This window comes from Macaca mulatta, chromosome 16 (assembly GCF_049350105.2).
Source record: "Macaca mulatta isolate MMU2019108-1 chromosome 16, T2T-MMU8v2.0, whole genome shotgun sequence".
NCBI classification, from domain to species: Eukaryota; Metazoa; Chordata; class Mammalia; order Primates; family Cercopithecidae; genus Macaca; species Macaca mulatta.
The window spans coordinates 9,239,563-9,265,489 of NC_133421.1; the positions used below are offsets into that span (position 1 = coordinate 9,239,563).

General features: G+C 48.0%; 1 protein-coding gene across 2 annotated transcripts in view; it reads left to right on the forward strand.

Annotated features, from left to right (window-relative positions):
- The window catches only part of DNAH2 (dynein axonemal heavy chain 2), a 121,537-nt gene that overhangs the window by 23,222 nt on the left and 72,388 nt on the right, over positions 1 to 25,927 (forward strand). Inside the window, exons 9-21 of one of the 2 annotated variants that reach the window (XM_077970202.1) lie at positions 289 to 418; positions 685 to 867; positions 2,385 to 2,599; positions 16,004 to 16,150; positions 17,757 to 17,913; positions 18,147 to 18,386; positions 18,679 to 18,867; positions 19,048 to 19,195; positions 19,996 to 20,188; positions 22,765 to 22,965; positions 23,051 to 23,207; positions 24,505 to 24,679; positions 25,751 to 25,914. In XM_077970202.1, the coding sequence (XP_077826328.1) occupies positions 289 to 418; positions 685 to 867; positions 2,385 to 2,599; positions 16,004 to 16,150; positions 17,757 to 17,913; positions 18,147 to 18,386; positions 18,679 to 18,867; positions 19,048 to 19,195; positions 19,996 to 20,188; positions 22,765 to 22,965; positions 23,051 to 23,207; positions 24,505 to 24,679; positions 25,751 to 25,914 (2,299 nt within the window). The remainder of the gene's footprint in view (positions 1 to 288; positions 419 to 684; positions 868 to 2,384; positions 2,600 to 16,003; positions 16,151 to 17,756; positions 17,914 to 18,146; positions 18,387 to 18,678; positions 18,868 to 19,047; positions 19,196 to 19,995; positions 20,189 to 22,764; positions 22,966 to 23,050; positions 23,208 to 24,504; positions 24,680 to 25,750; positions 25,915 to 25,927) is intronic. The other variant, XM_077970201.1, reaches the window with a different exon arrangement.

Sequence of the window (25,927 nt, forward strand, 5' to 3'; positions counted from 1 at the left end):
AGCCTTTCCAGACTTAGATCTTGGTTCTGCCACATACCAGATATATTACATTGGGCAAATTACTCCATCAGCTGTCTCCACTTCCTCCTCTATGCAATACAGTTGGTGATAGAGCCTATCTCACAGCATTGTTTTGAGGATTAAATGGATTCGTGTAGGTTAAAGTACTTAGAGGGCCCGGCACACAGGAAACCCTCCGTCCTCAGCAACGCATGGGATTCTTCCTCGGGGGTGGACCAGGGGTCAGGCGAGGGCACTCAGCTGCCCCATGCCTCTCCACCGGTGCAGGTTCCGGGCCGGAATCAAGGACCTGGAGGTGATGACCCAGAACCTGATCACCTCGGCCTTCGAGTTGGTGCGGGACGTACAGCACGGCGTGCTCCTGCTGGACACCTTCCACAGGCTTGCTGCCCGCGAGGTGCGGCTGCCCCGCGGCCTCCTCGGCTTTCCGTCCCGCGTGCTTTCTTGGAGTCCCTTCCCAGCCTTCCGGAGGCCCTCCTGCCTCCACGTGTGCCCTTCTCCATGTCCAGAATTCGGGCGCCTCTTGTCTTTTTTCTGTTCCCTGGCTTCGGGGTCCCCGGGAGTGTGACTCCCGCAGCGGGGTGCAGCTTTCCTCGGGGATGAGTGACCGGAGGGAACCCGCCTTCCCGGGCACGTCGCCAGCCTCTTCCTCTTCTTCCCTAGGCTATCAAGCGGACTTATGACAAGAAGGCGGTGGATCTCTACATGCTGTTCAATAGCGAGCTGGCCCTGGTGAACCGCGAACGGAACAAGAAGTGGCCAGACCTGGAGCCCTACATGGCCCAGTATTCCGGACAGGCGCGCTGGGTGCACCTCCTCCGGCGTCGCGTCGACAGAGTCATGACCGTAAGTGCCTGGTCTTCTCCAAGTTCTGTCGTCAGTGAGACGGCCGGGTTCGCAGGCTGTGCCGCGCCGGGAGGGATGGGGGACGGCTCCTGAGAGGTTCCCCGAAGAGTCTTCACGACCAGCACCTATGTCGGTGAGGGGAGTGGCAGGTTCAGTTCAGTGAGTCGTGGGTTAAGATCTGCAGAGGCAGTGTGTGAGGCTGGTGGAACATGGGCCATTTTAGGAATTTCCCTTCCTTCTTCCCTCCCTCCCTCCCTCCCGCCCTTTTTTGAGACGGAGTTTCGCTGTTGTTGCTGAGGCTGGAGTGCAGTGGCGCCATCTTGGCTCACCGCAATTTCCGCCTCCCGGGTTCAAGCAATTCTCCTGCCTCAGCCTCCCGAGGAGCTGGGATTACAGGCATGCGCTACCACGCCCGTCTAATTTTGTGTTTTTAGTAGAGAAGGGGTGTCTCCATGTTGGTCAGGCTGGTCTCGAACTCCCGACCTCAGGTGATACACCCACCTCAGCCTCCCAAAGTGCTGGGAATACAGGCGTGAGCCACTAGGCCCAGCCTCATTTTAGGAATTTCATATCAGGCTGCAGATGAGGAACAGGGCCGGTATCTAGGGTGTTGGGTCAGTAGAAGATACAGCCTCATGATCCAGAGACCTGGACAGGTGACACCCTTACACAGCCTGGTCTCTCTGGAAAGACAGCACAAAGAAACAACAAAAAAACATTGTTTTAAAACTTTTTGGGGCCAGGTATGGTGGCTCACACCTGTAATCTCAACACTTTGGAAGGCCGAGGTGGGTGGATCATTTGAGGTCAGGAGTTCAGGACCAGTTTGGCCAACATGGTGAGACCCTGTCTCTACTAAAAATACAAAAAGTTAGCCAGGTGTGGTGGCAGGTGCCTGTAATCCCAGCTACTCGGGAGGCTGAGGCAGGACAACTGCTTGAACCCTGGAGGCAGGCAGAAGTTGCAGTGAGCCGAGATTGCGCCACTGCACTCCAGCCTGGGTGATGGAGCGAGACTCCGTCACAAACAAATGAACAAACGAACACACACACACACTCTTTGGGAATACAAGTTGAAAGCTGTTGAGGTAGTGACCTGCCATCATGCAGCTGGTTCTGGTAGAGAGTTAGGCAGCCTGCAGATAGCTGGAGGCAGGTTTGGGCCTGGCGGGCTACATCTGGGCTAGGAAGGGCTGACACTGGTTTTCAACCTTGTGTCTCATATCCTGCTCCTTCTGTGACTGACCCTTTTTTCCCAGCTTTTTTTCCTAAACGAATTCTCTGTGCTTCTCTTTCCTCATTTTGACTCCTTTTCTCATTGTGCCTTGGTCTCTTCCTGTCACCTTCCTTTTTGGCTTTACCTTCCTTCTAAGTTATCAAAACTCAATCCGTCTCCATAGCAAGCCTTATGCATATTGTTGGGGTACGTGCGCATGCACGCGTGTGTAGGTCTCAGGGAGATGGTGGCCCCTGGAGGAAGGTGGCAGGCCGGCTCCACCTGCCTGTTCTTCCCCTCAGTGCCTTGCTGGTGCTCATTTCCTGCCCCATATTGGGACTGGAGAGGAGAGTGTGCACACCTATCAGCAGATGGTCCAGGCCATTGATGAGCTGGTTCGAAAAACCTTCCAAGAGTGGACATCAACACTGGACAAGGATTGCATTCGGCGATTGGATACCCCATTGCTGCGAATCAGCCAGGAGAAGGCGGGCATGCTGGATGTCAACTTTGACAAGTACAGGAGCCACCTGGCCCCTTCTCCCCACACTCCCCTTCTGCAGCTCTCCCAAGAATTTAACTCCCATCTTTTGACTCCTCTGTTCATTATTCTCTCTCTTTCTTATATTACAATATGTTTGCTATTGACATTTTACTTTTTTTCTTTTTTTCTTTTTGTCTCTCCCCACCTCCCACCCTGCTATCAACATTTTAATTTTATAACTTATCTTAAAACAAAGCAAAACAATGATCGGCCAGGCACGGTGGCTCACACCTGTAATCCCAGCACTTTGGGAGGCTGAGGCAGGTGCATCACTTGAGCCCAGGAGTTCGAGACCAGCCTGGGCAACATGGCAAAACCCAATCTCTGCAAAAAATGCAAAGATTAGCCAGGCGTGGTGGCACAAGCCTATAGTCTCAGCTACTCGGGAGGGTGAGGTGGGAGGATTGCCTGAGCCCGGGAGGCAGAGGCTGCAGTGAGCTGAGATCACACCACTGCACTCCAGCCTGAGCGACAGAGTGACCCTGTCTCATAAACAAAAAACAAAAACCACTCCACTATCCGACTAAACCAGTGATGTCGCTGTTCTGCCACTAGATGGCCATGATGGCTCAGCTAAGTCACCCAAACCCTGCGCCTTTCATGAGCGTTGGTGGGGCTGTCAGACCATGCCCTCTCCTACAGCTTTACAGTTATGAAACTGTCATACTACAATTATTTAAAATGTAATTAATCAATTAACTAATTTATTAAAAATACATAGTGAGCGCCTTCCATGTGTCAGGAACTGAAATAGGAACAGGCAGGGAATGTATACAACGCCAAGTCCCTGCCTTCAGGGAGGTTAGGCCACTGCTCTCTAAGTCAACAACTCTACTCTTGGAGGGGGGCTTCCTGTCCACATAAGATGCTTTGAGACTGTGGCTACTAGTGCTGGCTTCCACTCATAAAATGTCCATGCTTGAGCCCAGCCAGCATGGCGAAACCCTGTCTCTACTAAAAATACAAAAATTAGCTGGGCGTGGTGGCGGGCACCTATAATCCCAGCTACTCGGGAGGCTGAGGCAGGAAAATCACTTGAACCCGGGAGGCAGAGGTTGCAGTGAGCCGAGATCGCACCATTGCACTCCAGCCTGGGGGACAGAGCGAGACCCCGTCCCCCCCCCCAAAAAAAAAAGTCCATACTTGTGAGGCCAAATGTGGGAGGGGCTTTGCCAGAGCAGTCCTGTGTGCAGATGGAGTCCCAGGTACAGATGAGACTGAGTGTCTGTCCTGGGCAGCAAAAGGTGGCCTAACCAGGGGAGGAGGGCACCTTCTGGCTGAGAAAGGAAGCAAAAGAACCAGGACGGAGAAGCAGAGCGTAGTGTCAGGTGAGAGGGGTGAGGCAGAGGCATCAGTGAGGAAGACAGGGATGTTGGGAGCCGCACGGACGAGGAGGCCGTTGAGGAGCAGAGTGTGAACGTGGCCAGGTTTGAGAAAAGGCTCCGAGCAGTGAGGTTGTTGGAAATTGGCTTTACTTAGCTTCCTGGTTTTGTGAGTTATGGCCAAGCACGATCACGTAAACATTGCCTCATAAATCAATGATAAGATTCAGAAGAGTTAGAAGCTAGGCCAGAGTTAGCCTAGTTATGCCATTTGCAAGCGCATAATGGGGTTGAACCTGCAAGACACATTCTCCCATCAAGATGGGTACCCGCAAAGGCATTGTGTCAGGAAAGCCGTGCAGACACCCTTGGAGTTTATGGATATGAGCGCACACGGTTCACCAGCTGTCCTTTTTCTGTGAAATAAGGGATTGTATTCAAATAACAGGATTTCATTAAACACTAATGATCAATCTTTACATTTCTTTCTTTTTTTTTTTCTTGAGACAAAGTCTCACTCTGTCGCCCAGGCTGGAGTGCAGTGGCGCAATCTCGGCTCACTGCAACTTCTGCCTCCTGAGTTCAAGCAATTCTCCTGCCTCAGCCACCGGAGGAGCTGGGATTACAGGCACCCCCGACCATGCCGGAATAATTTTTGTGTTTTCATTAGAGATGGCGTTTTGCCATGTTGGCCAAGCTGGTCTTAAAATCCTGACCTCAGGTGATCTGGCTGCCTTGGCCTCCCAAAGTGCTGGGATTACAGGCATGAGCCACTGTGTCTGGCCAAATATTTACATTTGAAATCCAAGAGAAAACAAAAGTTGAGACAAGAGGTAAAGAAATGCTGTGTGTGGGCAGGAGGAAGAAGAGGATTAGGAAGACTAACTAATGGGTACTAGGCTTAATACCTGGGTGACGAAATCATCCGCACAACAAACTCTCAGGACACAAGTTTACCTATATAACAAACCTGCACATGTACCCCTGAACTTGAAATAAAAGTTAAATTAAAAAAAAAAAAAAATGCCATATATGGCTGGCGCGGTGGCTCACGCCTAAAATCCCAACACTTTGGAAGGCCAAGGCGGGAGGATCGCTTGAGCCCAGGAGTCCGAGATCAGTGGGGGCATAAACAAAAATTAGCCAGGCGTAGTGGTGCATGCCTGTAGTCCCAGCTACTCAGGAGGCTGAGGTGGAAGGATTGCTTGAGCCCAGGATATGAGGCTGTAATGAGCTGTGATCGTGCCACTGCATTCCAGCCTAGGCAACAGAGCCAGACCCTGTCTCAAAAAAAAAAAAAAAAAAAAAAGAAATGCCATATGTGAGCACTGGTTGGTGGCTACCTCCTTCTACTCGCCAGGAGTCAGCCAGTGAGAGTAGATACTGCAAGAACTTCAGTGCTAAATAGTCTCAAGTTCAAACTCCAGTGCATTTTGCCACGTGACCTCAGGCGGGCCGTTGAATTTCTCTGAGTCTGAGTTTCCTCATCTACTTAAAAAACCCTTTCCTGGCGTTGTGGTGCAGCCGATGACTCATGCAAAGGTCCTCACAAAGAATGAACAATCAACAAGCATTCTTGCCCTTTCAAAACAATCGCCTCATAAAACCTGATGAAGATAATATTTTCAAAACAAATTTAGCAGAGTGATGTAATGGTTTTCATTTTTAAAACATTTTAACCTTTACAAAGGGCTAATATAGGCATACAGTGTAAAATTCAAAAGTTATTCTACAGAAGGATAGAGAATGAAAAGCCTGCTCCTCTGCTGTCCCCTGGGAGATCCAGTTTCACTCTGAAGAGAGTCAGTGTTCCAGGTTCTTGTATCATATTCCAAGAATAGACATATATGTCTACTTAAGTATCCTTTTGTGCATAAATAGTAGCATAATATACATATTGTTCTATATACTCAAAGTGTTTTCAAAATGATTTTTTCCATTATAAAATTATTGATCATTTTAGAACATTTGCAAAATGCAGAAAAGTAGAATGAAGAAAAAAATACTCCTAAGAATAACCACATTTAATGATTTCGTGTATTTTTATCACTGCCTCCCCAACCCCCATTTCATTTGGTTGTTTTCCTTTAATCTTTTAAATCTTTACTGAGGATTTTAAAATGACAAAAACAGTATATGCTCACCATTAAGAAAAACAAAAGATTAATGTGGAAGTATGTAAAGGAATGGCCCGCGTGCTGACTCATGCCTGTAATCCTAGTACCTTGGAAGGCCGAGGTGGGCTGATCACCTGAGGTCAGGAGTTTGAGACCAGCCTGGCCAACATGGTGAAACTCCGTCTCTACTAAAAATACAAAAATTAGGCGGGCATGGTGGCGGGCGCCTGTAGTCCCAGTTGCTTGGGAGGCTGAGACAGGAGAATCGCTTGAACCCGGGAGGCGGAGGTTGCAGTGAGCCGAGAATGCGCTTCTGCACTCCAGCCTGGGCAACAAGAGTGAAACTTCGTCTCAAAACAAAACAAAAAGATGTATGTAAGGGAAAACCTGAAAATTCAGCACATATTCCCAATCCCTAGAGGTAACCATGATTATCATGTAATCAAAAATATATCCTGCATACATAAAATAGAATCACATTATGACCAGCGTTTTTGCAACTTACCTTTTTTTTTTTTTTTTTTTTTTTTAATGTGGAGACAGGGTCTTCTGTGTTGCCTAGACTGGTCTGGAACTTCTGGCCTCAAGTGATCCTCCCACCTTGGCCTCCCAAAGTGCTGGGAGCTACTGTACCCGGTCACAACTTGCTTTTTTTTTTTTTTTTTTTGAGGTTAACAATTTATGTGGGGATCTTTCATTCTGTATGTATAGAATTACTTAATTCTTTTTCCTGGCTTACCGTATTTCATAGTATGGGCTGTACTGTAATTTAATGAACCAGTCTACTATTGATGGCCTTGTAAATTGTACAGTTTCTGTAAGGTTCTTGACTATTTGGTGCTCATGGATTTCAACTGTGCTTCCCGCACTTGGTTCCCTTCCCTCTGCATCGCTTTGTTTACTGAAATTTGAGCACAGTGTCCATCTAGTTAGGATAAACGAGGAGACAACTTCTCTGTCTGCTATTATCATCTCTTGTCTGGAATACCTTTTGCATAATCTTGATAGTGGAGCTTATCAAGGCAACTCTGGGCCAAATATTTATGGCCTGGGGTTATCTGAAACCCAAATAATGGCTAAACACATCTTTGAGATAGAAGAGGTACCTGTTCCTGTCCTTTGGGAATTGTTTTCTAGGGAGATGTTATAGGATACTTTACATTTTTGTGGTTTTAAAATAAAACTGCCTCAATCCAGTAAATAATGGAAGGGAAAGAACATGATCACAGTGAAGGATTTTGAAAGTCTGGGCTCATCACCAGTAAAGAAATCCAAGTCAGTTGCAGCTTCCAAAACTTATTAACACTTCAAGGAGGTGAAGATAACTTGATCAGATTTGCTCTTTGTGTTCAAGCTCCAGTTAAGATCTTGAAATAAGCAGACTGTTCAAATGGTCTGATGTTCCCTGGAATTACCTGGCTCTCTTAGTTCTGGAGCCTTCCAGTCCCTAATAGCACTTATTTAATCCCACAAGGGGTTTTGCTATCCCACCTATATCCCAAATATTTGAACTCTGAAGTCCAAATCGGCTTTTATCACGTTTTACGGCCAGAACAGCTTCACAGATTGCACTTAACACAAACATATTCCAGATGTCATCCACACCCTGGCTGAAGAAGCTGTGTTATCACCCTGAGTAGAGCAGAGTAGAATTTCCTGAGAGCAGGAGATGAGATACTGAGGTCTGTTTTTTGTTCCCAGAGCGTCTCTTTTTTTCCCCCCCGGTCATAGAGTGCCTTCCCCCCCGGGTCAGCCCGCTGTGGGCTCTTAAGCACTCAATTCCGCCGGCTTTCCTTTCTACCTCTACTGCCTGACCACTTGTTTGGAGATAAATTATGAAGTATTTTTAAAAAGTCATCCCTCAGACAGATTTTTATTTATTTTTATTTTTGAGACAAAGTCTTACTCTGTTACCCAGCCTGGAGTGCATTGGTACAATCTTGGCTCACCGTGGCCCCTGCCTCTCGGGCTCAAGCGACCCTCCCACCTCAGCTTCCTGAGTACTGGGAACACAGGCACCTGCCACCATGCCTGGCTAATTTTTTCTATTTTTGGTAGAGATGGGTTTTTGCCATGTTGCTCAGGCTGGTCTCAAACTCCTGAGTTCAAGCCATCCACCCGCCTCAGCCTCCCAAAGTGTTGGGATTACAGGCCTAAGCTACCTTGCCCAACCCTGCCAAACAATTTTTTTTTTTTAAAAGAAAAACTGATATTTGTCAATAAAATAAAATTTGCATTCTGGAAATTTCTTGACAAACTTCTGTTAAAGACTGAACATCATTCAAAGGGTCTCCCAGGATTTTCAGCTCAGCATCAGGAAGGTATTGTCCGAATTCATCCTGTTGGCTGACATATTAAACTTGGATAATTTGCCTTAAAGTTACCTTGAAAATCTTGCCAAGGCCGGGTGCGGTGGCTCACACCTGTAATCCCAGCACTTTGGGAGATCAAGGCGGGCGGATCACCTGAGGTCAGAAGTTTGAGACCAGCCTGACCAACGTGGAGAAACCCTGTCTCTACTAAAAATACAAAATTAGCCGGGCGTGGTGGCGAGCGTCTGTAATCCCAGCTACTCAGGAGGCTGAGACAAGAGAATTGCTTGAACCTGGGAGGCAGAGGTTGCGGTGGGAGCCGAGATTGTGCCATTGCACTCCAGCCTGGGCAACAAGAGCAAAACTCCATCTCAAAAAAAAAAAAAAAAAAAAAAAAAGAAGAAAGAAAAAAGAAAATCTTGCCAAGATGAGAGAATGAAGAGTTTATTTTGGTGCAATGTTGGCCAGCATACACGCCCAAGTAGGCTTGCCCAGATGTTTATCAACAGTGACAAATCCAAGACATCCAGTTGGAAGGACATGATAATATGTTTATGCTACTAGAAATGTTTCCGTATCTATTCTATTCACACACTTCCATTCTCCCCATATCATTATAACACACTTTTTGTTACATTGATGCTTAGGGCTTATCTTATGAGGACTCTGTTAGGATTGTTTACTGCTGAGTTGTTTACTGCTGAGTTGAGTAATTATACGTTGTCATAGTTCTTTGCTTGTACGATGTTTTGCTCTATTTGGAATTTAAAATTACTTCATTATTAGGCTGGGCATGGTGGCTTATGCCTGTAATCCCAGCACTTTGGGAGGCTGAGGTGGGCAGATCACGAGGTCAGGAGTTCGAGACCAGCCTGGCCAACATGGTGAAACCCTGTCTCTACTAAAAATACAAAAAATAGCTGGACATGGTGGTGGGCGGCTGTAATCCCAGCTATTTGGGAGGCTGAAGCAGGAGAATCTCGCTTGAACCCAGGAGGCAGAGGTTGCAGTGAGCCGAGATCACACCATTGCACTGCAGCCTGGGCGACAGAGTGAGACTCCGTCTCAAAAAAAAAAAAAAAAATTACCTCATTACTGTCATTATTATTATTATTATTATTTGAGATGGAATTTCACTCTTGTTGCCCAGGCTGGAGTGCAGTGGCGTGATCTCGTCTCACCACAACCTCTGCTTCCCAGGTTCAAGCGATTCTCCTGCCTCAGCCTCCTGAGTAGTTGGGATTACAGGTGCCTGCCACCATGCCTGGATAATTTTTTGTATTTTTCATATAGACAGGGTTTCACCATGTTGGCCAGGCTGGTCTCAAACTCCTGACCTCAGGTGGTCCACCCACCTCGGCCTCCCAAATTGCTGGGATTACAGGTGTGAGCCACTGTGCCCGGCCACCTCATTATTTTTGTTAGTGCAGTATTCACTATCACTAAGTCTTCCAAACCAACCAATAAAACCCCTTTGAGTAATATTTTTCCTCACAATCTGACATGCTGGGTAGTGGTTTTAATGTTTCTCTTAGATCTATTTTTCCCCTGTCCTCCTGCTTCTGTTCAACTGGTGTTGTTTTCAAGGCCTGCTACAAAGCAGTTACCCTGGGACTTCCCTCAGCCTCTTTCCTTGTTTGATTTCGTATTTCCTTTGTCTTCCTCTTTCTTGGTTTATGCCTTTGTTTTGTTGGTGTGTATCCATTAGTAGTTTCCTAAGAAATGGTGCATGGGAGTTAAATGTTTTGACTTTTTGCCTGATTGGCAACAGTTTTCCTGCCCTCTACTTGCTGGACATTTGGCTGGGTTGGAATTCTAGCCGATTCCTAGTAATTGTCTTTGGCTTTGGCCTCTCTCTTTTACTTTTGAAGGCTTTCCTTAAATGTCTGGTGATCCATTGCTCATTTATACTTTCGGGAGGCTTACTCATTTTGAAGAAATTTTAGCAGTTTTAAAAATACCATATACGTTAGTGGAGATCTTCAAGATTTGAAAAAACAGCCTTTCTTCTTCCACAATCTCTTAAAGCCTGTATTACAAAGAAGTGAGCACATGAAAATAATTTCATTCTTGGAAGATTCTTCTCCAATAAAGATGGTAAAAACATGATCCTTTGCGAAGTTTAAAATGTGTTATTATCTCCAATATTGTTAATTCTGTGCTTGCCTGTAGAAAAGACTAAAAACATTCCAGAATTTTCACCTCAATATTCTCTCCAAATAACATTTCAGCAGTATTTAGAATGCAGAGTTTCTTGAGCATATCTTCAGGTAACGGGAACTTTTATCCTTTGTGATTAAAAAGTGCAATTTTATTTTAAAAACCCTGCAGATGAAAAAAAATCAAGTTTTGTTGTTTTATTTTGTTTTGTTTTGTTCTGTTTTATTTTTTGAGGTGGAATCTGGCCCTGTTGCCCAGGCTGGAGTACAGTGGCACCATCTTGGCTGACTGCAACCTCTGCGTCCCAGGTTCAAGCGATTTCTGGCTAATTTTTGTACTTTTAGTAGAGATGGGGTTTCATCATGTTGGCCAGGCTGGTCTCGAACTCCTGACCTCAAGTAATCTGCCCACCTCAGACTCCCAAAGTGCTAGGATTACAGGCGTGAGCCAATGTGCCCAGACTTTTTTTTTTTTTTTTTGGTATGTGTGTGTTTTTCTTTTTCTTTTTTTTTTTTCTTTTTTTTTTGAGACGGAGTCTCGCTCTGTCGCCCAAGCTGGAGTGCAGTGGCGCGATCCTGGCTCACTGCAAGCTCCGCCTCCTGGGTTCATTCTCCTGCCCCAGCCTCCCGAGTAGCTGGGACTACAGGCGCCCGCCACCGCGCCTGGCTCATTTTTTTTTTGTATTTTTAGTAGAGACAGGGTTTCACTGTGGTCTCAATCTCCTGACCTTGTGATCCGCCTGCCTCAGCCTCCCAAAGTGCTGGGATTACAGGCGTGAGCCACCGCACCCGGCCATGTTTTTCTTTTTCTGTTTTTGTTTTTGTTTTTTTTTTTGGTGTGTGTGTGTTTTTATTTTTCTGTTTTTGTTTTTTTGTTTTTGTTTTTTTTTTGAGACGGAGTTTCTCTCTTGTTGCCCAGGCTGGAGTGCAATGGCGTGATCTTGGCTCACCGCAACCTTCGCCTCCCGGGTTCAACCGATTCTCTTGCCTCAGCCTTCCGAGTAGCTGGGACTACAGGCATGCGCCACCATGCCTGACTAATTTTGCAATTTTAGTAGAGATGGGGTTTCTCCATGTTCGTCAGGGCGGTCTCGAACTCCTGACCTCAGGTGATCCACGCACCTCGGCCTGCCAAAGTGCTGAGATTACAGGTGTGAGCCACCATGCCTGGCCTTTTTTGTGTTTTTTTTGAGATGGCGTCTCGCTCTGTCACCCAGGCTGGAGTGCAATGGCGTGATCTCAGCTCACTGCGACCTCTGCCTCACAGGTTCAAGCAATTATCCTGCCTCAGCCTCCTGAATAGCTGGGACTACAGGCATGCACCACCACGCCTGGCTAATTTTTGTAGTTTTAGGTTGGCCAGGCTGGTCTCAAACTCCTGATCTCAAGTGATTTGCTGGCCTTGGCCTCCCAAAGTGCTGAGATTACAGGCATGAGCCACCGTGCCCTCAAATGATTTTTCTTCAAGATTTTTTTTTTTTTTTTTTTTGAGACGTAATCTGTCTCACTCTGTCACCCAGGATGTAGTGCAACGGTGTGATCTTAGCTTACTGCCTCTGCCTCCACCTCCCAGGTTCAAGCGATTCTCCTGCCTCAGCCTCCCGAGTACCTGGGATTACAGGCTCACGTCACCACGCTCAGCTAATTTTTATATTTTTCTTAGAGATGGGGTCTCACCTTGTTGGCCAGGCTGGTCTCGAACTCCTGACCTGAAATGATCCACCCACGTAGGCCTCCTAAAGTGCTGAAATTACAGGCATGAGCCGCCACACCAGGCCAAGATTTTTTTTTTTATTTTCAAAAATATTGCGTATTTTCTTCTGGTATTTTATGATTTTATTCTCTACATTGAGATGTTTGATCCATTTGAAATTGAATTTGGTGTAGAGAAAGAGGTGCAGATTCAAACTGAGTTTTGTATTTCATTGTTTGTTTTTTCCAGATGGCTAGAGCCATCTCGTTTAGAGTTGACCCAATCTCATTTAGTGAACTGCTGTCTTTATAGTAACGAATTCCCCAGTATATTTGTGTCTATTTTGGGATTCACTATTCTGGTATCTGTCTATTCATGTGCAAGAACCAAACTGTTTTAATTATTGTCCTCATTACTCTTCTTTCTTCAGAGTTTTCCTGGCTATATTTAATATTTATTTCCCATAAGAATTCTAGAATCAATTTGTTTAGTTCCAAAAATAGCCTCATTCCTATTTTTACTGGAATAGAGATTTGGTTAAATTTATAGGTTAACTTTAGAAGAATATGTTTATGATTTTGAGTCTTTCCAAGAATAGTTATGTTGTGTGTGTGTGTGTGTTTTGAAACTGAGTCTTGTTCTGTCATGCAAGCTGCAGTGCAGTGACACGATCTCAGCTCACTGCAACTAGAACCTCCCAGGCTCATTGATCCTCTTCTGCCTCAGCCCCCCAAGTAGCTGAAACTACAGGTGTGAACCACCGTGGCCGGCCAACAGTGTTTTTTCTTTTGATTTATTTAAGTCCTGCCTTTTCCCCCTAAGTCATTTTACACACACACACACACACACACACACACACACACACAATTTCTGATTAATTTTTGGTATTTTATTTTTGTTGTTTTAATTGTTATTGCCTCTTTTTCTTGATGATAATATCTAACTAGTTACAGTTTTTATATTGAGAACTTTGATTTTTTTTTTTTTTTTTTTTTTTTGAGACAGAGTCTGGCTCTGTTGCCCAGGCTGGAGTGCAGTGGCCGGATCTCAGCTCACTGCAAGCCCCGCCTCCCGGGTGGTTCACGCCATTCTCCTGCCTCAGCCTCCGGAGTAGCTGGGACTACAGACGCCCGCCACCTCGCCCGGCTAATTTTTTTTGTATTTTAGTAGAGACGGGGTTTCACCGTGTTAGCCAGGATGGTCTCGATCTCCTGACCTCGTGATCCGCCCGTCTCGGCCTCCCAAAGTGCTGGGATTACAGGCTTGAGCCACCGCGCCCAGCCAAGAACTTTGATTTTTATAAATTAATTTTGTACCCAGCAACTTTTACAAATATGTTTAAAATCTTTTTTCCTTTAAAAACATTTTTATTATGAAACATGTCATACACAGAGATATACTTAAAACTTGTATGTTCAGGCCGGGCGGAACATATGTCCTGGCTAACACGGTGAAACCCCGTCTTTACTAAAAATGCAAAAAATTAGCTGGGCGTGGTGGCGGGCACCTGTAGTCCCAGCTACTCAGGAGGCTGAAGCAGGAGAATGGTGTGAACCCGGGAGGCAGAGCTTGCAATGAGCCGAGATCACACCACTGCACTCCAGCCTGGGCAACAGAGTGAGACTCCATCTCAAAAAAAAAAAAAAAAAAAAAATTGTGTGTTCAGTTTAACTAATGAACCATTATAAAATAATACAAAATGCCAAGTCAAGGATTGCCAGAAGTCCTAAAGCCTCTCCCCACTGCCCACTGAATAATTATTTTTTCAGGTGAATTGTTGTTAGCACTTAAAATTCAGGAGATTTTACATGAAAAACCAATTTCTGGCCTCTCTTGAAAAATCAGAAAATGCAGCCACACTGGGCCCACATTTTCAGATGGCAGCAACCGCCTGGAGCGTGGAGTGTGGCTTTTTTAGGGGGAGCATATGCCCTCTTCAGCTCAACTTTAAGGCCAAGTGTCAGTTGCCATTTATCATCACACTTGAGCCACTTGCCTTGGAGGTAGGTGTCTGAATTTCTGAACTTTGCTTTAGCATATTGAAAACAGAAGGAGGTTGGATGTCGGAAAGTGAGGCCAAGGAAGGATGCATGCTTCTGGTGCAGGCGGTGGGATGGTGCCCTTCCCTGAGACAGGAGCTCCAAGTTTAGAGAAGATGATGTTCTTGTTTCTAGACACACTGAGTTTGAGGTGCTTGTGGATGAGCAAGCAGGGCAGAGCTATCTAGTAGACAGTTGCACAACCAAGCCTGGAGCCCAGGTTAGCCATGCAGGTTTGGGGATCATCAGCTTTTGGAAGGCAGCCGAAGCCGTGGGAGTGGAGGAGATGACCAAGGGGGAGTGTGCTGGATGTGAAGAACCTCGGGGAGTCCACATTGAAGGGAGCCGCAAGGAAAGCAGATTCTTTACTGTGTCCCCAGCACCTAGCTGAATGATATTTACATGGGGTGCTGGAGAGAGGAGGATACTCCTACTGAAAGGAAGGGTAGAAAAGAGGACCGTGGTCCAGAAGCCAGGGAAAAAAGTGCGTGGGGTATAGTCCGCCACGATGTTAAAACCTACAGGCATGCCGGGCGTGGTGGCTCATGCCTGTAATCCCAGCACTTTGGGAGGCCAAGGTGGGTGGATCACCTGAGGTCAGGAGTTCGAGACCAGCCTGACGAACATGGAGAAACCCCATCTCTACTAAAAATACAAAAGCCTGGAGAACCCACGTGGGACAGGCAACCGTGAATCATAGTGGTGCCAAGCTGTGTGGTCATGTGACCTTCTCCAGCCTTTCCCACAGGGGCTCGAGGGGAGGACAGTCGGATTTAGCCAGCACTGGCGTTTTGTCAGGAGGTTTAGACTAAGGAATGAGACAAAGTGAGTGAAGATTGGCAAGAGAGTGGTTAAAATAAAGGATAGCGAGGTCTGTGGAGGAGGAAGTGAAGTAGGGTAGGGGTTAACAGGAAGAAAGGCCAGGGCTCAGTGGCCTGAAAAATAAGTAGGCTGGGAGAACTTGAGGACCAGTGCTGGGATGCAGGGAGGAAGCTGGGCCCTGGGAGCAGGAGGTCTGAGTGGGCTGTCTCAGATAGAGCGGTTGTGAACAGCAAGCTTCAGGGCGCGGCATGGGAGTGGCAGCTGGAATAGGAAAGAAGAGACCACTGGATATGAGGTGGCAAAGAAAACTTAAGATGAAGGCTTCAAATGCAGTTTAAAATTTCCTGGTATCTCTTTTTTTTTTTTTTTTTTTTTTGAGACAGTGTCTCTGTTACCCAGGTCGCCCAGGCTGGAGTGCAGTGGCGCGATCTCAGCTCACTGCAGCCTCCACCTCCTGGGTTCAACTGATTCTCCTGCCTCAGCCTCTTGAGTAGCTGGGACTACAGGCACCCGCCACCGCGCCCAGCTAATTTTTTGTATTTTTAGTAGAGACGGGGTTTCACCGTGGTCTCAATCTCCTAACCTTGTGATCCGCCCGCCTTGGCCTCCCAAAGTGCTGGGATTACAGGCGTGAGCCACCGAGTCCAGCCAATTTTATACTTTTTTTTTTTTTGTAGAGACGGGATTCCACTGTGTTGGCCAGGCTGGTCTCAAACTCCTGAGCTCAAGTAATCCGCCTGCCTCGGCCCCACAAACTGCTGGGATTACAGGCGTGAGCCACCACACCAGGCCTCTGCTTCATTTCTTATCTCGGCATTTCCCCGTGTGTCCCAGCCTCTCCCGCTTGCTCGGTTGTTCCTCTAGTTTATCCCCTTGTGCATTCCCCTCACTGCCTGGCTTCTCTCTCTCAAAGGTTCCTTCTGATTCTCTTTGTGGAAATTGACTACTGGGAGCGGCTGCTGTTTGAGACGCCCCATTACGTGGTGAATGTAGCCGAGCGAGCGGAGGACCTGCGCATTCTGCGTGAAAATCTGCTACTTGTTGCTAGAGACTACAACAGGTAGAGCTCCAGTCCTCACTGCAGCCCTTCGAGATGCTATTTGATTCCTCCTTTTTCTCTTATCTGCCCTGTGATGTTGTCCATTTTCTGCAATTTCTGTCCTCTACATTTTTTTCCTCTCAAAAAAAAAAAAAAAAAAAAAACAAAGGGGCCGGGCGCGGTGGCTCAAGCCTGTAATCCCAGCACTTTGGGAGGCCGAGACGGGCGGATCACGAGGTCAGGAGATCGAGACGATCCTGGCTAACACGGTGAAACCCCGTCTCTACTAAAAATACAAAAAACTAGCCGGGCGAGGTGGCGGGCGCCTGTAGTCCCAGCTACTCAGGAGGCTGAGGCAGGAGAATGGCGTAAACCTGGGAGGTGGAGCTTGCAGTGAGCTGAGATCCGGCCACTGCACTCCAACCTGGGCGACAGAGCGAGACTCCGTCTCAAAAAAAAAAAAAAAACAAAAACAAAAACAACAACAAAAAAAAAACACAAAGGTCTCCCATTCTTATGGCTCTACCATTATTCCTACCCCTTGTAGTTTTATCTTCTAGCTGCAGGGTGGAGCATAAAGCCAATCAGGTCCCCTCGTACCCCATAGGGCACTTGGACCACATATATCGTAGCTCTGGGCCACTTCTCTAGGAATGAAACAGGCTGGTGTTAGGATTATGTGCACAGAATAACATGACTCATTGAACTAAGGCCTGCTGCCCCCATCCCTGCCTCAGTTTCTGGACTGCCTTGGTATTCTCTCTGGAGTGAGGCTTTGTTCCGGGTTAGGTACTGTCTTAGTCTGTTTGGGCTTCTATAACAAAATGCCATAGACCAGGTGGCTTATAAACAACAAACATTTGTTTCTCACGCTTTTGGGGGTTGGTGAGTCCAAGAGCAAGGCGCCAGCAGATTTGGTGTCTGGTGAGGGCCTGCGTCCTGGTTCATAGGTGGCTGTCTTCTTGCTGTGTCCTCACATAGTAGAAGGAGACAAGGGAGCTCTCTTAGGCCTCTTTCATGAGGGCACTAATTCCATTCATGAGGGCTCTACCCACATGACCTAATCACCTCCCAGAGGTCCTAACACCATCACTGTGGGAATGGGGGTTTTAACATACAAATTTGGTGGGGACACAAATATACAGACCATAGCAGGAAACTTTCTCAGCCCAGTTAAAGTCCAAGGAGGTGCAACCAGCAGTCTTGTTTGAGTGTCTAGAACTGCAGTGTCCAACATGGTGGCCTCTAGCTGCATGTGGCTATTTCCGTGTAAATTAAGTAAATAAACTTAAAAATTCGATTACTCATTGGTACAGGCCACATTTCAAATGCTCCATAGCCATATGCGATGAGTGGGTGCCATATTGGACAGCACACATTGTATTAGGTTGGTACAAAGTGATTGCAGTTGTTGCCATTACTTAGATGACAATCACTTTTGCACCAACCTAAGAGAACACTCCATCATTGCAAAAAGTTCTTTTGGAAGTACTAGTCTAGGATCTGGGATCTAGGATCTAGACTAGTAGTGGTCTAGAAACATTCAGATTTCTCCACCATTTCCTGATGTGGAGGAAAGATCTTCAGGGCTTGTTCCCTCTGGCTACCAGGCCTCTCTTACGCACAGGATTATTGCCATGCTGTCCCCAGATGAGCAGGCCCTTTTCAAAGAGCGTATTCGGTTCCTGGATAAGAAGATCCACCCGGGACTCAAGAAACTGCACTGGGCCTTGAAGGGGGCCAGTGCCTTCTTCATCACGGAGTGCCGTATACATGCCAGCAAGGTGGGCCATGGTCCCTAGACCCTAAAGGTCTGCAAGGCTGATGGGTCATTTATACTCGAGTGTTGCATAGAGATTGGGAAACCTGTGGGTAGTGTAAAAAGAATTAAGTTTGCTTTGGGAAGGACTTTTTTGTGTGTCATCCAGTTTAGCTGGAGAACAAGTGGGAGGGTAGAATGAGGTCCAGATGGTTTCTTCTCAAGCTGAAACTCCCCCATGGTGGGGCCTGACTCTAGGTGCAGATGATTGTGAATGAGTTCAAGGCATCCACTCTGACCATTGGCTGGCGAGCCCAAGAGATGTCAGAGACGCTGCTGGTACGCATTAGTGGCAAACGGGTATACAGGGACCTGGAATTTGAAGAGGACCAAAGAGAGCACCGGGCAGCTGTACAGAAGAAATTGATGAGCCTGCACCAGGATGTGGTGACCATCATGGCCAACTCTTATGAGGTCTTCAAGAATGATGGTCCTGAGGTAGGGTTCCTGTGGCCAGGATGTTGTGGTTGGAAAAACCACAGTCCCCCAGTTTCATCAGGCCATTCTCTTGCTCCCGACCCTTTTTTCTTTTTACCAGTGTGTACTTCTCAAACATCGTGCTCTAGTCTTGGACTCAGCCGACCTTCAGTCCTCACACCTCTTCCTCTAGGACTCAGAGTCCTGCCTTTCCATTAAACCAAGTTGTTTCCTTCCCTGTTGAAATCTCATTTCCCAGGATGTGCACTGTCTTCCCTGAAAAGTTCTCTTTTTCCTCCCTCCATCCCATCAGATTCAGCAGCAGTGGATGCTGTACACGATTCGGCTGGACCGCATGATGGAGGATGCCCTGCGCCTGAATGTGAAGTGGTCACTGCTAGAACTATCCAAGGCTATCAACGGGGATGGAAAGACCAGCCCAAACCCACTCTTCCAAGTCCTTGTCATTTTGAAGAATGATATGCAAGGAGGTGTGGCACAGGTAGGAACCGCTTTGCCCCCAAAATCTCAAAACCATTACATCTTATTTGTCAGTTTCGCTTAATTCCTAAACTTGGTCCTTGGCCTTGACTTTATCCTGTGGCCTTCAGACCTGCTGCTGAAGTGTGTGACCTTCCCAGTCCTAAGGCTTATCTCTCCCTCTCCACTGGGTTCCTCACAGGTGGAATTCTCACCCACTCTGCAGACTTTGGCAGGTGTGGTCAATGACATTGGCAACCACCTCTTTTCCACCATCTCTGTCTTCCGCCACCTCCCTGACATTCTCACCAAGCGCAAGTTACACCGTGAACCCATTCAGACAGTTGTAGGTGAGTGGGCAACGGGGAGGGCACAAGGCACAGGGTTTCACAGGCTGTCGAGTGGGCCAGACCAGGAGGAGAGACCGGGGCTGTTTCCAGATGTACTGGGCCAGTCACCTCCATGACCTGGGGAAAACTCAGGTCAAGGGACCAGATCCGCTGGGCGCAGTGGCTCATGCCTGTAATCCCAGCACTTTGGGAGGCCGAGGCAGGTGGGTCATTTGAGGTCAGGAGTTCGAGACTAGCCTGGCCAACATGACAAAACCCCATCTCAACTAAAAATACAAAAACTAGCCATGCATGGTGGCAGGTGCCTATAATCCCAACTGCTTAGGAGGCTGAGGCAAAGAATCACCCAGGAGGTGGAGGTTGCAGTGAGCTGAGATCATGCCACTGTACTCCAGCCTGGGTGACAGAGTGAGACTCCATCTAAAAAAAAAAAATAGCGGGGGGGCCAGTTTGGGGAAGGGAGCAGGGGCACGGATGGGGGTTGAGATTAGGTGAACAATGCTCATGGGATTTGGGATTTGGGATGGGAGATGAGGAAAGACAAGCTTGGGACTGGGACTGGGACTAGGCTATAAGAGACCTAGATACCAACAGGCAAGACATCAGATCCTATGAAGGAGACATTAAGAGTCACATTTTTACTTTCTGCCTACTCCTTTACCTTCTAACGTGCATGTTTGAGCTGTATTTCTTTGGGAAGCTGGTTTTGGAGTGGAAGGTCTGGAGCAGTGGGCAGGGCCCAGGCAGAACTTGGGTTGGGGTGGAAGTCAGTGAGAAGCATTTTTCTTGATCCTTTGAAGAGCAAGATGAGGACATCAAGAAGATCCAGACCCAAATCAGCAGCGGCATGACTAACAACGCGAGCCTGCTGCAGAACTACCTCAAGACCTGGGACATGTACCGGGAGATCTGGGAGATCAACAAGGACTCTTTCATTCGTCGCTACCAGCGCCTCAACCCACCTGTCTCTTCTTTTGATGCCGACATTGCCCGGTGAGTGGTGAGGGTGGACTGAAAGTCTGTCTGTAGGAGGCACAGCACTAGAGGAGGAGCCCGGGCCTAGAGTCTTCGGAAGCAGGTGGTGGGGCTGAGGACGACATGTGTCCTCAACGACAGGAAAAGAACAAGACCTAGGACATTGGACCTTTGCTTCTCAAGGGGTAGAGATCAAGGAAGAGCTGGACACGATTTAGGTGAAAAGCAGTTGTCTAGGGGAGGATGGCAGGGCCTGGTGGGAAAAAGGAAATTCCAGAGATCTGGAAGGTGAAAGAAATGAGCCCTTTTATTCTAAGAAGGCAGATGGGAGTTAAGTGGAAGATTCTTTTGTTTGTTTTATTTTGTTTGAGACAGGGTCTTGCTCCGTCATTGCCCAGGCTGAAGTGCAGTGATGTGATCATAGCTCACTGCGGCCTGGACCTCCTGGGCTCAAGTGATCCTCCTGCCTAACCCTCCCGAGTAGCTGGGACCACAGGCACATGCCACTATGCTTGGATAATTTTCTTTTCTTTTCTTTTTTTTTTTTTAAATTTTTTGTAGAGATTCTATGTTGCTCACTCTGGAAGAAATTTTTTTTTTTTTTTAAATTTCTTTTATTTGAGACAGAGTCTCACTCTGTCACCCAGGCTGGAGTGCAGTGCAACCTCTGCTTCCCAGGTTCAAGCAATTCTCATGCCTCAGCCTCCCGAGTAGCTGGGATTACAGGCATCTACCACCACGCCTGGCTAATTTTTGTATTTTTAGTTCAGACGGGGTTTCACCATGTTGGCCAGGCTGGTCTCAAACTCCTGACCTCAAGTCATCCACCCGCCTCAGCCTCCCTCAGTGCTGGGATTACAGACGTGAGCCACCATGCTTGGCCTAGAAGAAGATCTTAATTTCTGATCTTTTTTTTTTTTTGAGACGGAGTCTCGCTCTGTCACCCAGGCTGGAGTGCAGTGGCGCGATCTCGGCTGACTGCAAGCTCCGCCTCCCGGGTTCCTGCCATTCTCCTGGCTCAGCCTCCCGAGTAGCTGGGACTACAGGCGCCCACAACCGCGCCCGGCTAATTTTTTTTGTATTTTTAGTAGAGACGGGGTTTCACCGTGGTCTTGATCTCCTGACCTTGTGATCCGCCCATCTCGGCCTCCCAAAGTGCTGGGATTACAGGCGTGAGCCACCGTGCCGGGCCTTAATTTCTGATCTTAACTCACATCTTTTTATGGGCCTCTGGTCATTCATTCATTCATTCTGTAAACATTCCATAAACATGCATTGTATGGGCCATGAGGAGTTAAGGAAAAAAAAAAGAAAGAAAAGAAATGAGCAAGTTCTTTCCTCCTGAGGGCTCTAGAGTAGTAAGGAAGATAAAAGTACAGCTGAAAGAGCGGTGGCCGTGGTGTCACGAGAAGACTTGGAATTGCAGCTGTGCCACTTACTAGCTGTGTGACTTTAGGCAGGTTTTCTAGATTCTCTGGGCCTCAGTTTTCTGTGAAACAGATATTACACTACGTACCTTGGAACCTTGTGAAATGATTAAAGATACATGAAAGCACTTTGTAGGCTGCAGCCGTGGGCTCATGTACTGCATTATTACACAGCTGCACCGTGGTAAGTACTATGATGAAGGGATATAACATGCCAGGGCAGTTCAATGGAAGGAGAGAGGATTTCCAGCTGGGGATTTTAGGGAAGGCTTCCTGGAGGAAGGGACTTTGCATAGGATTTCAACAGGCAGAGATGGGCAGTGGGGAAGGCATTCCACATGGAGGAAATGGCATGAGCAAAGGCCTAAAGATGTGAGTCCGTGAGCACGTTCACCCTGCAGAGTGAGATCTGCAGCATAGGCACAGGAAAGGAAGAACGCAAAGGGGCTCTGCAGCAGCCAAGTGGATTCTCCCAACCACCGTATGAGGCAGGCTCTGTTATTATCACTGTGTTACAGATGAGGAAACCAAGGCTCACAGTTAAAAAAAACAAACAAAACCTGCTTGAGGTCATAGAACTAGGAAGCAGCACAGGGTGAACTCAACCCAGATCTGTGCCACTCTAAAGCTTTTTTTTTTTTGAGATGGAGTCTCACCCTGTCACCCAGGCTGGAGTGCAGCGGCACCATCTTGGCTCACTGCAGCCTCCGCCTCCTGGGTTCAAGTGATTCTCCTGCCTCAGCCTCCCCAGTAACTGGGATTACAGGCGCCCGCCACCACACCCAGTTAATTTTTGTATTTTTAGTAGAGACAAGGTTTCACCATGTTGGCTAGGCTGGTCTTGAACTCCTGACCTTGTGATTCACCCGCCTCAGCCTCCCAAAGTGCTGGGATTACAGGTGTAAGCCACCACGCCCGGCCTCACTCTAGAGCTTTGAATGCCAGACTAAGAAGTTTGACAGCTATCTTATAGCCAGTGACTGGGAAAATGACAGTCACAGCTGCATGGCTGGGGCAGATTGGAATGAGGGATGCCTGGGAGTAGAAGAACTCTCTAGAACTGCTGCCCAGATATGGGTGGAAGGAAATGAGACCTGGAGCCTGCGCTGGGACAGGGGGCATGTCTGAAGAAAATGACATTCTAGCTGGGATCCGGGGCTCTTGCAGCTACACAGAAGTTGCTAATAACGTGCAGAAAGAGGAGACCGTCACCAACATCCAGTTTGTGCTGCTGGACTGTTCGCACCTCAAGTTCTCCCTGGTGCAGCACTGCAATGAGTGGCAGAACAAGTTCACGACTCTGCTCAGGGAGATGGCTGCTGGGCGTCTCCTGGAGCTGCACACCTACCTGAAGGACAATGCAGAGAAGTGCGGGCTGGGGCGCCCTGCAGGAAGGGGCCAGGGGCAGGCCCTGGGCCTTCCACTCATTAGAGCTCCCTTTGCCCACCTTCAGAATCAGCCGCCCTCCCCAGACGCTGGAGGAACTGGGGGTCAGCTTGCAGCTCATGGATACCCTGCAGCACGATTTGGCCAACCTGGAGACTCAGATCCCTCCCATACACGAGCAATTTGCCATTCTTGAAAAGTACGAGGTGCCAGTCGAGGACAGTGTGAGTTCCTGTGGTGTTTGGTCTACCTGGAACCCGTATCGGCGGCAGATTGCAGGGGAGGCCCTTGGCTGTCCTCAGGGAGAGTAGAGAAGTGACAGGAGGAGGAGACTCCAGATTTGAAAGCCAAAGCTAGCTCAAACGATACCTTTACTTAGCTTCTGGATTTCTTTTTCCTTTTTTTTCTTTTCTTTTTCTTCCTCCTCTTCCTCTTCCTCTTCTTCTTCTTTTTTTTTAAACAGAGTCTGGCTCTGTCACCCAGGCTGGAGAGCAGTGGCACGATCTCGGCCTACTGCAACCTCTGCCTCCCAGGCTCAAGTGATTCTCCTACTTCAGCCTCCCGAGTAGCTGGGACCACAGGTGCATGCCACCACACCTGACTGATTTTAGTATTTTTTGTAGAGATGGGGTCTCATTTTGTTGCCGAGGATGGTCTTAAACTCCTGAACTCAAGCAATCTGCTGACCTTGGCCTCTCAAAGTGCTGGGGTTATAGGTGTGAACCACTGCACCCAGCTGGTTTTACTTACTGCATTTACTTTTTTTTTTTTTTTTTGAGACAGAGTCTCGCTCTGTAGCCCAGGCTGGAGTGCAGTGGCCGGATCTCAGCTCACTGCAAGCTCCGCCTCCCGGGTTCATGCCATTCTCCGGCCTCAGCCTCCCGAGTAGCTGGGACTACAGGCGCTGCCACCTCGCCCGGCTATTTTTTGTATTTCTTAGTAGAGACGGGGTTTCACCGTGTTAGCCAGGATGGTCTCGATCTCCTGACCTCGTGATCCGCCCATCTCAGCCTCCCAAAGTGCTGGGATTACAGGCTTGAGCCACCGCGCCCGGCCTGCATTTACTTTTTGTTTTTTTTTTTTTTTTTGGTTTTGGCCTCATTCTCAGACAGACAGCTTTGAGACTGTTTTTTTTTTTTTTTTTTTTTTTTTTTTTGAAACAGGGCCTCCAACCATTCCCCAGCCTGGAGTGCAGTAGTGCAATCATGGCTCACTGCAGCCTCAACTTCCTGGGCTCAAGTGATCCACCTCAGCCCCCAGAGTAGCTGGGACTACAGGCATCTCAAGTGATCCTCCCACCTTGGCCTCCCAAAGTGCTGGGATCACAGGTGTGAGCCACCACACCTGGCCAGGGTTTCTTTTAGGCCCAGCAACTCACACTTTGACTTTTTTAGGCCTTGTCACATGTACAAAACTCATCCCCAGACTCTGGTCTGGAGGATCAGAAAAGAGTCCTTAAAAGCCTTTATGAGAGGGCAGACCTCCTGCTCCTGGTCATCTGCCACTCTCTGACACCCCCAGGTCTTGGAGATGCTGGACAGTCTCAATGGGGAATGGGTTGTCTTCCAACAAACTCTGCTGGACAGTGAGCAAATGCTGAAGAAATACAAGGAGAAATTCAAGACAGGCCTGATCCACTCGGCAGATGACTTCAAGAAGAAAGCACATACGCTTCTGGAAGATTTCGAATTCAAAGGTACTACTTGATACACCTCTCCCGCTTCTTTAGCCTTTGTTTAGAGACCCCGCCTTCCAAGCCCAGGTCCTGGGAAGGGAGAACAGGGAGGGGAGGCGGAGGGTGGGTGCTGGGGCAAGGAAGAGCCACCGCTCAGGAGGAAAGGAGGAGGACACTCAGTGGCTCTCGTTTTGGGCACAGGTGCAGCTCATAGCATTTCTACTTTTCTTTTTTATTTCTGTTGTTTTTTTTTTTTTTTTTTGAGATGGAATCTCTCTCTGTTGCCAGTCTGGAGTGCAGTGGCTCGATCTCAGCTCACTGCAACCTCTACCTCCTGGGTTTAAGCGATTCTTCTGCCTCAGCCTCCCGAGTAGCTGGGACTGCAGGCGCGTGCGCCACCATGCCTGGCTAATTTTTGTATTTTTAGTAGAGACGGGGTTTCACCGTGTTGGCCAGGATAGTCTCGATCTCTTGACCTTGTGATCCGCCTGCCTCAGCCTCCCAAAGTGCTGGAATTACAAGCGTGAGCCACCGCGACCGGCCCCCATTTCTACTTTTTTTTTTTTTTTTTTTGAGACGGAGTCTCGCTCTGTCTCCTAGGCTGGAGTGCAGTGGCACGATCTCCACTCACTGCAAGCTCCGCCTCCTGGGTTCACGCCGTTCTCCTGCCTCAGCCTCCCGTGTGGCTGGGACTACAGGCGCCCGCCACCGCGCCCGGCTAATTTTTGTATTTTTAGTAGAGACGGGGTTTCACTGTGTTAGTCAGGATGGTCTCGATCTCCTGACCTCGTGATCCGCCCATCTCAGCCTCCCAAAGTGCTGGGATTACAGGCGTGAGCCACGGCGCCCGGCCCATTTCTACTTTTCTTATCCCGACTTTCGTATTCCATCTGTTCCTGACTCTCAAGCCGCATTTAGGAGTTTTTGCTAAGATTAACCATCATTCTTTCAATGCGTTCCCTCTTGTTCTCCTTCCCTTCCCTCTCTCACATGAGGAGAGAGGTGAGATTTGCCCACAAAGAGATAGGAGAGCCGTGGCTGTCCTTGCCAGATGTGAGCGGGAAGCTGAGCTTCATCCTGAATCCTCCACAGGCCCTTTCACCAGCAACGTGGGACACATGTCTGCCCTAGACCAGATCGGACAAGTGCGGGCCATGCTGATGACCATGCGGGAAGAGGAAAACAGTCTCCGAGCCAACCTGGGCATCTTCAAGATCGAGCAGCCACCCTCTAAGGACCTTCAGAACCTGGAGAAGGTGGTGTGCTGAG